The sequence below is a fragment of the Rattus rattus genome, chromosome 8 (assembly GCF_011064425.1).
Source record: "Rattus rattus isolate New Zealand chromosome 8, Rrattus_CSIRO_v1, whole genome shotgun sequence".
NCBI lineage: Eukaryota > Metazoa > Chordata > Mammalia > Rodentia > Muridae > Rattus > Rattus rattus.
The window spans coordinates 17,045,941-17,059,013 of record NC_046161.1 but is presented as its reverse complement, the minus strand read 5'-3'; the positions used below and the strand labels follow the sequence as shown (position 1 = coordinate 17,059,013).

Here is a 13,073-nt window from a genome sequence, read left to right as displayed (position 1 = left end):
AGAGGCTGGGAAACTAGAGAGCTTTCACATCTGCCCAAGCCCATCCTTCTGCAGATGGAGCTGCGGGTAGGATGCACTTTCAAAGAAAGGTGTCTCACCAGGTCTGGACATACCTCTGCAGAACCAGCAACGGTCCCAGACTGGACCTTACTTTAGAACTTTGTCTCAACAAATAAGTAAATAAATAAATGAAACGAAACAAAGAAACGAGTCAAAAGGGTGTGGGTGAGAAGCTCCCAACCCCAGCATATTTCGAACTGTTTCTGTTCTTTCTGTGATACTCGGCATAGAACCTGGGGCCTTGTGCGTGATAGGCAAGCACTCTACCCTGGAGCAGCACCCCAGCTTGTCACTCAAGGATTCTAGAAAGGAGATCTACCACTGAGCCACGTCATGACCCTTCTCATATTGTTTTGTTTGTTTGTTTGTTTTCAGGACAGGGTTTCTCTTTGTAGCCCTAGTGTCCTAGAACTCACTCTGTAGACCAGGTTGGCCTTGAACTCAGAGATGTGCCTGCCTCTGCCTCTGAGTGCTGGCATGCCACCACCACCCAGGCTCTCATATTGCTTTTGCATCTCTCTCTGATGCGGGAGATTTCTGAAGACCAGAGAGGGCAAACTGGTGTCCCAGAGTCACATAGAAAACCCCCGGCAGAGCTGGTGTTGTATGCTTGCCCTATGTTGCCTGGGTAAACTCCCCAGTCCAGGCACGGAGACTCTCAGGCTACTCTTATTGTTCCTCTTTTTCCAGGGTCCTCCTGGAAACCCCGGAATTCCAGGTGTCCCAGGATCTGAGGGCCCCCCGGTGAGAACCAGGAGCTGGGATGAGGGGAAGGGGAAGGGAAAGGTTTGGGTATTTGCACGACAAATTTTGGTCTTTGATGAGTTGATGTGTCTCTCCATCAGGGCCACCCAGGCCATGAGGGTCCCACTGGAGAAAAGGGGGCTCAGGTGAGTGACCAGGAGGGTGGCTGGGCTGGGGAAGAGGAGTAGCAAGTAGCTGTGGGCCAGTGAGGAGACAGGATACTGGGGACAGGGAAGAGGTGGAACAAGAGAGCACTCACCTTATTTTCCTTTCAGGGCCCACCAGGGTCAGCAGGCCCTCAGGGCTATCCTGGACCTCGTGGTGTGAAGGTAGGGAACGCCTGAGGGCTTGAAGGTGGGATAGTTGATTGGTGTTGGTATCAGAAGACCAGCTTAGTTCCAGGCATTGTGCGCCTGTCTGTGGTCCCAGTATTTGGGAGGCAGAAGTGAGAAAATTGCTGAAAGTTTTAGGCTAGCCTGGGCTATGTAGTGAATTCTGCCAGCGAGGGGTCGGTTGCACTGTTATATTTTGAGATATATACACTGTCTCAAAAACAAAACAGAAAATCAACAAATGAAAAAACAGTATCCTAATAGTTCTACTTTATTGTTAGTTTCTTTTTTCATTTTTCTTTGCTTAATTTATAAATTGGATTTTATCATAGTTTGGTGTATGCATAGAGGAGGCAACATAGATAAGAACTGAATCTAATCCCTTCCCTAGGGGTTGGGGGTGTGGGTCGTGGAGGGTGGGGAGTGCCCCTTCTTATTTTGCAGATAGTGGAGGGCTGTGGCTGCAGCCGGTGTTGTATCTGAATCCAGTTACTTTGTAGCCAAGGGAGGGGGAGGCAGCAGCGGAAAGCTTTCTTTACTGTGGTCCAGTGAATTACCGCGGGGCTGCAGAAGGCCCTGCTGTTTCCAAGCACATAGTTGCATCAGCTCCAACTGCTTGTTCATTCTTCAGTTGAGCTCAGTTCCCGTCTGAGCCAAGTGCAGTTTGTCAGTGTGGTACAGGCAGGAAGTCAGTCCAGGGTATGCACTCTGCACGGGATGGGCATGCTGTCACCAGGCACAGAGTCTCCTTGTGGCCAGCACAATGGGGAAGCTCTCCCCTGCCTTTGGAATGAGGTTGGCCTCTGGAATGTTCGTTCTGCTGCCAGAAGGAACTGTAGACACTGTGTCCTCAGGAAGTAGAGATGAATGGTGTAGAGATTTGGCGCTCCTGGTTCTCCCCATGCATCTGAACTTTGTGGGGGCGGGGGACAGGGTGGCTAACCAGGCACGCGATGGGGAGGGGAAGCTGAGCAAGTACACTGAGGGGTTCTGAGGAGACAGGACTGCTTCCTCTAGGGCTGGCCACCACACTTGGAACTGTTCTCACAATTTTAGGTCAAGGGAGGAAGTCTGAAACCTTCCTTAAGAGGGAAGGGGACTGAGAGCTCTCTAAATTTTTTCTTAGGGTACCTCTGGTAACCGGGGCCTCCAAGGAGAGAAAGGAGAAAGGGTGAGAAGGAAGGGGTTCATTGGAGGGGAGGGAGAGGGCATTCCCACAAAGAGGCCCTAGCTGTGTCCCTTCCCTAAGGCCCTATGCTTTCTGCCTGCTTCTGTCCCTTTTTCTATTCCTCCCTTTCTCACTTCTCCACCTTCTCTGTCTCCATTTCTGTATCTCCTCCCCAGGGAGAGGATGGTTTTCCAGGCTTCAAGGGTGATGAGGGACCAAAAGGCGACCGGGTAAGACCAGCTTCATATGAGGACTGTGTGGGGTAAACACCGGGGTATGGGCTATGAGTAAACAGTAGGAAGGCCAAGGGACTGATTTCTGTCCTTTTCTTTTCTATCTCAGGGAAACCCGGGACTCCCAGGTCCCAGAGGAGAGGATGGCCCCGAAGGACAAAAGGGGCCTGAGGGACTGCCTGGTGATGAGGGCCCCCCAGGAGCAGCAGGGGAGAAGGTGATTTGACAGGGTTCACTTGCATTGTTTACTGCCCATTTCTGTGTCAGGCTGCTGTCTCACCATCCAATCTGTCGATGGAACCAGAAGTCTCACTTGCTAGAAAACAGTTATACTGTGGAGGGAGCCACACCCCAGCCCCTCACTGGGGACTCTGGGCAGGGCCTTACCACTAAGCCACACCCCAGCCCCTCACTGGGGGATTCTGGACCGAGATGTAAGGCTGGGCTAACCCCTGTCATATTTAATTCATTTGCTGAGCACTGTAGAGCAATTACTTGCACGTACCTTCATTTTAATCCCCACAGCGACTCTACGTAATAGACATTTAAAAAGATTTATTTTATGTCATGGTGGTGCATTCCTTTAATTCCAGAGCTAGGTGGGTTGGGGGTGGGACAAAGGTACATGAATCTCTTTGGGCCTGAGGCCAGCCACGTGTACTTAGTGAGTTCTAGGACAGGCAGAGCTACACAATGAGATTTTAAAAAGGGGGCGGGGAACTGATTTTTATTTTTAATTCTATGTCTCTCGGTGCAAGTACAGATGCCTCCAGAGGTCAATCCCTGGAGCCAAAGCCACGGGTGGTTGTGAGCTACCTGATAGGGCTCCGGGAAGCAAACATTTTATCCCCACCGTACAGATGAGGACACTGGTTGGTTCTGGTGAATGAGCTCCGCACAGGCACCGAGTAGGAATTCAGTTTCCTTGGTTCTCACTCTGCTCCCCATCTGGTCTCCAGCTTCAATGTGTGACCTTTGTTCCACATCTTTTGTTTTCTTCTATAGGGCAAGCTTGGGGTGCCAGGTCTCCCAGGTTATCCAGGACGCCCAGGACCTAAGGTAAGAGGCCATGGAATTGGAGGTGGGCAGGAGAAAGGTAGAGAGACTGATGCCTATGGGTCCAAGCTGTGACCTGGGGGGCAGGGGTTGTCGACTGGACAGTTCATGTCATTGAGAGAGGATTATGCAGGACATGGGCATCGTATCGTAGCCTGGTTCTCAGAAGTGCTTATGGCCGCCATGACCTTGAGTGAGTTCTTGAACCCATTCTCCCAGGTGCTAAAAGTGGAGGTTCCTGTGATGTCTGCCTTTATTCTCTTGATGATGACTTTTGGTGTGGTTGTTTGGTTCATCAACCAGAGGGCTGTGTTAGACTGTTTTCTATTGCTATAACGAAAACATTTGAAGCTGGATATCTTATGAAAAAAAGAGGTTTTGTTAGCATAGCTTTGAAGGCCAATAGCTTAAAGTCAGAGGACTCCACTGATTTAGCCCTAGTTCAGTTCCCTCCCTGACTGAGTTACTGTATTAGGGAATGTGTCCTACAGAAGCAGGTATGACTTAGAGTGATCCCACAACAGCACTGGAAGCCAGGGATGGGATGGCCACACCTCTTCCTTAATAACAACCCACCAGAGACTGGCAAGATTGCTGTCAGTACAGTGCTTGCTATGCAGGCATGAAGCCCTGAATTTGAGTCCCAGCACCCATGTGAAAAGCCCTGTTGGTATACATTCGGAGCCTTGGCACTGGGGACCGGAGGGTTCCTGGGGTCAATGGCCAGAAAGTCTAGCCCTTGACCAAGCTCTGGCTTCAGTGGAGACTTTATCTCAAAGAGTAAGGACGAGGGGCCAAGGAGATAGATCAGGGGAGAGAGTGCTTGCTGAGTTTGAACCTGAGTTCAAATTTCTGTACCCACTTCCCATGCTGGAGAAATAGCTCAGCAGCTAAGAACCCTTGCTGCCCTTCAGAGCTCTGGGCTCCATACCCACACTGCCAGCCCACGACCGGCTCTAACCTAGGCTCCAAGGATCTCTCAAAGTTTGTCCTTGGCCAGCGTGCCGTGTGCACACACCCCAAACAAAACTCCTTTAAATATGAAGGATAAAAAGTCAGGCAAGGTCTTGAGTTCCTGTAACCCCAGGGCTGTGGGGGCTGAAACAGGAGGAACCCTGGGCCTTGCCAGACAGCAGGCTAACTCCATGTTCGGAGAGAGACCCTGTCTCAAAAGAATGACAATGGAGGAGGGTGTCCGGCATTCTGTTCTGGCTTCTGCTTGGACACATGTTCATACCCCACACACACCCATGAACATGTGTGTGCAACGTTAAAGTGAAGTACAAAGAACACACCCAGACCGACCTCTGGCTTTCACATGCATGTGTGCATACAGGAACACATATACACCCAACAGAAATCCTCTTGCATGAGTAAGAACTCGGCAGATGAAGGTCCTTCCCTCTAAGCCCGATGACATGAGTTAGATCCCTGCCACCCAAGTGGTGGAAAGAGAGAGGTGACTCCTGCAAGCTGTCCTCTGACCTCCACGTGCATGCTGTGACACACAGGCACCACAGAACATAAGTAAATACAGTAAAGGCGTCTTGGTTTTACTGAGACAGATTCTCACTGTGTAGGTCAGACTGGCTGAGAATACAGATCTACCTGCCTGCACCTCCCGAGTGTTGGTCATCAAAATGCTTTAAAAAAAACCAACCCAAAACTCAGGGGCTAATGACCTAAAGACCTCTCACTACACTATGCTCCTTAAAGGTACCCCATCCACAATCCCACACTAGGCTGCCGGCACAGACAGGGGGTAGGGTTGGGGGGGAGGGGAGACGCACAAAGATGTTGGAATCCTAACAGAGGAAACTCACAAAGCTGAGATCTTTCCAATCTTGAATTCATTATAACCCAACACAGTGTACTTATGCAGAAATGTGGCTATGCGGAAACACATGTGCCAGTGTTGTAAGGGATAGGAGTGCGTGCGAGAGCGTGCTCTCTGTCTGAGCCGCATCCCGACTGCATCATGGGTGACTGAGCATGTCTGTTTATGTAAAGTCACTTGGGATCTTAAGGATGCATGGGAGAAAATTTGAGTGCAGAATTCTTTTTTTTTTTTAAATTATGATTATAGGTTGGAGAAATGCTCAGAGGTTAAAAGCTCTTTCAGAGAACCTGGGTTCAGTTCCCAACATCCACATAAAGGCTAAAACTCAGTTCTCTTCTTCCGCCATGTGGATACTGCAGATCAAACTCTGGCAGCAAGCGCCCTTACCACTGAGCCATCCCACCAGAAGCAATTCTTCCTGAGTTCCGGTCTTTGCTCTTTGGAGCTGACATGGTTGTCTTGCCTAACACTCACTGTAGATCAGCTTTTGCAGACCAATTTGTATTTGGCTCATGGTCTTGAGTGGACCTTTGACTTCCAGCTTCTGGGGGCAGACAGGAGCCACTCTCATCATGAAGCAGGGTGGGTAGAGGAGAGGGTGGGAGGCAGCCGAGAAAGGGAGAGGAAGAAGAAGAAAAAGAGAACAAAAGAGGACGGAGAGAGAAGGGAGCTGTAGAGAGAGGACAGAGACCTCCGCACCCAATCCCATTCAAGGACTCCCATAACCTAACAACCTCCCTTGAGTTCCCAGCTCCTTTTGACGGCCTTTGAGTTGCTGGTTTTGTGTGCGTGCACTGACATTCAGATGTGCGTTGCCCCCCATTCCTCCATCTTTTCTACCTCATACATGGAGGGAGGCTTTTTCACTTGAACCCAGAGCTCACCAATTCTAGTTATCTTCTTAGTCAGTTGGGGACTCCCTGCCTCTGCTTCCGGAGTGCTGGGAATCCAGGAGGGCTGTCACACCTGCCCACCAGCCCGCCCCTCTGGTTTTTTGTTGAGACAGGGTTTTATGTAGCCCAGGCTAGCCTCACACTTGGTATGTAGATGAGGCTGAACTTGAACTCCTGATCCTTATGTTTCACCTTGAAAGCTGGAACCACAGGCAGATATCATCACGCCTGTGTGATGTGGTACTGGGGGTAGAGCCGGGGAATTCCTGCGTGCCAGGCAAGTGCTTTCCCAGCTGAGATTGGACAATAATAGAATAGGGTACCTGACATTCCCCTGGGGTCTCTCTCTCTCTCTCTCTCTCTCTCTCTCTCTCTCTCTCTCTCTCTCTTTCTCTCTCTCTCTGTGTCTGTATGCATGTCTGTGTGTGTCTGTGTGTGTGTCTGTGTATATGTGTGTGTCTCTGTGTGTCTGTGTGTGTGTATCTGTGTGTGTGTGTGTGTGTGTGTGTATGTGTATACACATATTACATACACATGCACATAAGGATGATGAATGGTGGGTGACCTGAGAGAAGAGCTTTTAAGGTGAAGGAAGGGACCTGTGCAAAGGCTCCCTGGCAGGAACATGTTTGCATACCTGGAGGCAGGTAGTATGGCTGCTGTGGGGTGAGAACCAGAATGAGGTGAGGAGGATGGTGCAGAGGTTGGGGCTGGAGGGGATGACAGAAAGCCATCAGGTTCAGTAGCCTAAAGAAGCCTCAAAGGATGGAACCAGGAACCAATTCTGCCCAATGCTCACCGTTCCCGAGTCTCATGTCTGAATCTCTCTGTTCAGGGATCCATTGGATTTCCTGGGCCCCTTGGACCACTGGGGGAGAAAGGCAAGCGGGTGAGTTGTGTGTCAGAGGTTATGGGGAGGGGGTGGCACGGCCCAAGGGGGGCAGCCTGTGCTCACACATGCCAGAGGTGGGTATTGGGACATTTCGTCCGTGCTTGTTTGGTAAGTCTTTCTCAAGGCAATCAAGACAATCCCCACTGACACGCCCACAGAGTAACCTGATCTATACAGTCCCTCACTGAGACTCTCATTTTGGATGCTTCAAGCTTCAAGCTGACAATGAGCTATCACAGGGCTGGAGAGCTGGCTCAGCAGTTAAGAGCCCTGTCTGCTCTCCCTGGAACCACAGGCAGATATCATCCCAGAGGGCTGGAGTTTGGTTCCCAGTACGCCATCAGGTGGCTCACAACCATCTGCAGGTCTGGATCCAGGGGATCCAGCGCCCTCTTCTGGCACCGGGAACACCTGCACGTTTGTGTACCAACTCAGCACAGACACGTACACAAATAGAAATAAGCCTTAGGAAAAGAAAACCCATCTGGCACAGCTCCACCCCTTGTCCACTGGGCACATAAACACATCGACTTAAAACTGTAACCTACTTCCTATTCCCCTCATTTATAGTATAATCTAACATAAAAAAAAACCTGTAGTCTTTCAAAATTCCAGTGCTTTAAAGGCAATATTTAAAATGCCATAGAATGTAACTTCCATTCCACAAGGGAAGAATGGTGACACGGTGAGGAAATACTGGACCAAAGCAAGACTGAAACCTGGCAGGACAATGCCCAATTCTATCGCTCTGTGCCTGGTGTCTGGGGCTTCAGTTTCACAGTTTAGAAGGCTCTTCCCTCGAGCATTGCTGCCCACAACATAGATCGCTCCTTTGGGCTGGATCACTCTCTGCATGCATCTCTTTTCTGCAGACATTCTTGTATGTAAACATCCCCACTTGCGAACGCACATGCGCACCTGTGTCTCCTGAAGCGTGAGGCAGTTCTAACCCTCTCTGCTTCTGACTTGCTTTCCAGGGCAAAGCAGGGCAGCCAGGGGAGGAAGGAGAACGTGGCACACCGGTGAGGAGATGATGGCTGCCCCACACAGGGCACTGGGCCGAGGGGCGATGGGGTAGTGAAGTTGAGTGGGCAGAGAAGGACAGGTCCTAACTCTGTCCCTAATGGAGTTAGAGGGGATTTTGGAGGAAGGAACCTGTGTGTGGTGTCCTCTCCCAGGCCCAGCCACCCACTCACTTCTGTTCTTTGCTTTTTTCTTTTTTAAAAAAAATTTCTATGCAGGGCACCAGAGGAGACAGAGGACAGCCAGGGGCCACAGGCCAGCCTGGCCCCAAGGTATGGGAGTGAGTAGAGGATGGGGGATGACCAAAGGGCCCCTTGTCTATCTCAGGCTAACCTGGCTACCTGCCTAGTCCTCCCAGGTGAATGTGTTCTGGTATTGAAGCTCATTCCATCTGTTCTAGGGAGATGTGGGCCAGAACGGGTCTCCTGGGGCCCCCGGAGAAAAGGTAAGAGTGTGTGTGTGTTTGCATGTGAGTGCATGTATGAGTGTGTATGAGTGTATGCGTACGTGTGTAACACTGAAGGAGAACCAGCCATGAGCTGGCAGCACGACCTATATAAAAGCAATAGAAAGAACTCAGCCTCCAAGACTATAGGTCTGCCAAGTTCAATCCCAGTTGTGCCACTTGCCTGCTGTGTGACCTCGAGCAGCTGGCTTAACTTCTCTTGGCTTCAGTTTCCTCTTTTATGAAAAAGGCTAGCCATGGCCCCTGCCTCAGTGGGCTACAGTGGAGATTAAGATATACACCATGAGGGGTTGGGGATTTAGCTCAGTGGTAGAGCGCTTGCCTAGCAAGTGCAAGGCCCTGGGTTCGGTCCCCAGCTCCAAAAAAAAAAAAAAGAAAAAAAAAAGATATACACCATGAGTGAGTGCTCAGTATCTACTCGTGTGGAGTAGGTTCTCAGTGTGTGTTTGCTTTAAAGAAAACAACAACAACAAAACCCTCTGTGTTTTGGAGTTGAGAGAACAATTTGAAGGCGTTGATTTACTCCATCCACCATGTGGGATCTGGGAATGAAACTCAGGTCACGGGTTTTAGCCACTGAGCCATCCTGCCAGCACTATACTAGCTTTTAAGGTCATTCTTGTAGGACATAGGTGCAAGATACTCAGGAGGGTTGAGGTAATAGTTTCTGGTTCCGTTTCAGGGTCTACCCGGTCTGCAAGGTCCTCCAGGATTCCCTGGGCCAAAAGGCCCCCCAGTGAGTGACATCACCCTGACTGAGTTGGTGGGTGAAGGGTACAGGGTGGGGTGGCTCCAGTTCTACGTCTTCATTCCTTCTTACTTTGTTTCCCAGGGTCCTCAGGGCAAAGATGGGATACCTGGACACCCTGGACAAAGAGGAGAATTGGTAAGTGACCTCTGACCTCTGACTCCTGACTATGTTGGGCCCTTGTATATAGGGTGGGATGCATGTGCGTGTACATGTGGAAGCCAGAAAAGGATGCTTCCTCTGTTTCTCTCATCTTACATTTTAGCTAGCTTTTGGCTAGGCTGGCTGGCCCACAATTCCCACAATCCACCTGTTTCCGCTCTGGGGTTACAGTGATAAGAACTGTGCCTGGCTTTCGCGTGGGTGCTGGGGATTCAAACTCAGGATCTTTTGCTTGAATAGCAAGTGCTCTCACTCACTTGGCCAGCTCTCTGGCCCCCACCTTATTTTTTGAGAAGGGCCTCTCACTGTCTCGAATGGGCCTCACGGATTAGGTTAAACAGGCTGGCCAGTGAGCCCAGAGAGCCATGGTTCTGCCTCCTCGGCACTGGGATGGGGACTGTGCCACAGCATGTGTGGCTTTCTGCACGGATGCGGGGAAGCTGAACTCGGTTCATGCTTGCATGGAGCGCACTGCGTTGTCTCCCCAGTCCCTTGGGCTCTCTTTTTCTTCTTCTCAGGTGGGACCTCTTTCTGTTTCTCTCCTTAGGGCTTCCAAGGTCAGACAGGCCCCCCTGGACCAGCTGGTGTCCTTGGTCCTCAGGTCAGAGTGGATCCCTTCAGCCTTCCCCGTTTTTTATTACCCAAGGAACACATGGAGCTGGAAATCTGACGTAATTCCCACCATCAGGCTGCTCAAGATGTTTTTGTTTGTTTCCAGGAAAGGTAGGGGATGGGGTCCTCTAGGAGAGAGAGGCCCCCAGGGCCTCCTGGACCGCCTAGTGAACCAGGTCTGCCAGGCATAGAAGGCAGAGAAGGGGCCAAGGTAAGAGATAGATCGCCTCAAAGTCATCACTCAACCCATGAGCCTCACATTGTGTGGGGAACAACCGGAAGTAGTCAGAGACTGGAGGACACACCCCATTCCTGAGGCTAACTTCCCCTCCTTGGCTCTCTGTAGGGTGAGCTAGGACCCCTGGGGTCCCTCGGAAAGGAGGGGCCACCTGGGCCCATGGGCTTCCCTGGCCCACAAGGAGCCCCCGGAGACCCAGTAAGTATCTTTGGAGAGTCCACTGGAGTGTGGGGCTGTTGGGGGCTCTTCAAGATCGGGCATGGTGACAGCAGACAGGAGAAGGGCCTGGGTAGAGAGTAGTTAGTGGTGGCCAGTGGGAGAGGTCAGAGTGTGGAGAGGCTTGCTGCTGAGCCTGGTAACTGAGTTCGATCCCCAGGACTCACATGATAGGAGAGAGTGGGAGGTGGTGTGGGAGGTGTGAGCACACACATACACACACACACATGGTAGACATGGTAGTGGCAGAGACCTGGAGTGGCCAGATCACAGAACTCAGGGATCATCTTCAGATAGGGCTAGGGATGGTGACGGTCCCCAAAAGTGAAGGCAAATCCTTGGGGGTCCTTGGGAGATTTTCTGATTGGTCATTTCTTCCCCCAGGGACCCATTGGTTTGAAGGGTGACAAGGGTCCCCCAGGCCCTGTTGGGGCAAATGTAAGTATCAACACACTGGTTGGGGGGAAGAGAGAGGGCTGGAGAAGGCTGTGTCTTCAGAACTTGCTATCCTCAGGGTGGAACTTGTGCTTTGGGGAAGGTGAGCCTGGAGCAGACCCAGTTCTAACCCCCATGAATCAGCCAGAAAGCTTCCTCCTTTAGAATAGTTGTCATAGGACTGGCTGGGGAGCTGGCTCAGTGAGTAAAATGCTGGCTGTGCAAGCATGAGGACCTGAGTTCAGATCCCTAGTGAATGCAGTGGGCATAGTGGCTCACCTTTAATTCCAGCCTGGGAAGCCAGAGACAAGGGGTCCCCAGAGGAAGCTGGTTAGTGGGACTAGCCATATCAGCAAGCTCTGGGTTTGACTAAGAGACCCTGACTCAACAGACACAGTGGAAGATTGAGGATGATTACTGACATCAACCTCAGGACTCCATATGCACACATGTGCACATTTATCCACACATGTGTCCACATATGCCAAACCACACATGCACACACAAATGCAAAAAGAAAAATACTATACAGGCTGCATGTGGGGGTGCAAGACTGTTCCCTGATGTGTGGGCAGCTGAGGAGGTAGGACTGTGAAAGGGTGCTCTCTGACTGTGTATAAATATGATACTGGTGCCAAAAGCCCTGTCACCTTTATCATTCCTGGTCCTCTCCCCCTTTTCCAGGGCTCCCCAGGTGAGCGTGGTCCTGTGGGCCCCTCTGGAAGCATTGGGCTTCCTGGCCAGAGTGGTGGGCAAGGCCCTATTGGTCCTGCTGGTGAGAAGGGGTCCCCGGTAAGTGTCTGTTGGTTGACTTTTTCTGGGGAGATGTGAATAAGCGTCAATTCATTCCAGATAGGACATCAGCTGCTTACCAAAGAACTTCTATTTCTGTGGGTTGAAGAGATGATGGCTCAGTGGGTAAAAGCACATACTGCTCTTGCTGAGTACCTGAGATTAGTTCCCAGCATCCACATGAGTAGTTTCACATCTCCCTGTAATTCCAGTTCCAGGTGATCTCTTACCCTCTTCTGGCTTCCATGGGCAATTGCACTCACATGCACATAGCCACTCATTCACGTACACATACATAATTAAAAATAAAATTAAATGAAAAAAAATCAATTCTTAAAATTATCTTTTCCAAGTCCAGCTTAATGAAGCTGTGAGTTTATTAAGATTACTTACAGGAGTATGGGTGAGGAGTGACTTACAAATCAAGGCTGTCTCAAAGATAGCTGCATCACTGAGTGGCCATTTGAGCCTGGCTCATAGCTCTGAAGAGCTGCATTCCTGGAGCTCTCTGTACAATTTGAAGTCAGCTTGAAAGGTCAAAGACTCTCTTCCCCATAGTTGTGAACTGCTTTTACAGCTTTGGGGTGGTTGGTGAATTCTGTAAGTTTCAGGAACTTTCTAAGACTTGTGAGTTGTATATATTTGCGCTTTAAGGAGCTCTTTTCAGGATGGATAGTTTCAATTTTAAAGAAATTGCCACACAGATGTTCTCTCCTGTGTTCCCTGATCCTGACATCTGTCCTTCCTCTTCCTCCATAAGGGAGAACGGGGTATGCCTGGTCCTACTGGCAAAGATGGTATTCCAGGGCCCCCGGGACTTCAGGGGCCCCCTGGAGCTGCAGGGCCTTCTGGTGAGGAAGGAGACAAGGTGAGAGGACCAGGGAGAGAGATGGTGCACAGAGATATTGGGTATGCTGGGGCTGGATGCTTCCTAATATGTTTGTCCTGCAGGGGGAAGTAGGGATGCCTGGACACAAGGGAAGCAAAGGGGATAAAGGAGATGCGGTGAGTGGGGACCTCCAGGGAAGGTGTGATGCTCCTGGGAGGAGATATGGGGTACCCTAGATTTGTTTTGGTTCTCTTAGCCCAATCTTGACACCCCACTAACTGGAACTGAAGGGCTAAAGACCCTATATGAACACTGAGCCCTGAGAGCCCTAGAG

General features: G+C 50.6%; 1 protein-coding gene across 1 annotated transcript in view; it reads left to right on the top strand.

Moving 5' to 3' along the window:
• Col5a3 (collagen type V alpha 3 chain) overlaps positions 1-13,073 on the top strand; it is a 44,630-nt gene that overhangs the window by 18,980 nt on the left and 12,577 nt on the right. The window contains exons 25-44 of the mRNA XM_032910200.1: positions 751-804; positions 906-950; positions 1,080-1,133; positions 2,263-2,307; positions 2,481-2,534; positions 2,647-2,754; positions 3,543-3,596; positions 7,162-7,215; positions 8,196-8,240; positions 8,460-8,513; positions 8,642-8,686; positions 9,390-9,443; positions 9,540-9,593; positions 10,165-10,218; positions 10,345-10,440; positions 10,576-10,665; positions 11,068-11,121; positions 11,803-11,910; positions 12,671-12,778; positions 12,862-12,915. Of these exons, the coding sequence (XP_032766091.1) occupies positions 751-804; positions 906-950; positions 1,080-1,133; positions 2,263-2,307; positions 2,481-2,534; positions 2,647-2,754; positions 3,543-3,596; positions 7,162-7,215; positions 8,196-8,240; positions 8,460-8,513; positions 8,642-8,686; positions 9,390-9,443; positions 9,540-9,593; positions 10,165-10,218; positions 10,345-10,440; positions 10,576-10,665; positions 11,068-11,121; positions 11,803-11,910; positions 12,671-12,778; positions 12,862-12,915 (1,284 nt within the window). The remainder of the gene's footprint in view (positions 1-750; positions 805-905; positions 951-1,079; positions 1,134-2,262; positions 2,308-2,480; positions 2,535-2,646; positions 2,755-3,542; positions 3,597-7,161; positions 7,216-8,195; positions 8,241-8,459; positions 8,514-8,641; positions 8,687-9,389; positions 9,444-9,539; positions 9,594-10,164; positions 10,219-10,344; positions 10,441-10,575; positions 10,666-11,067; positions 11,122-11,802; positions 11,911-12,670; positions 12,779-12,861; positions 12,916-13,073) is intronic.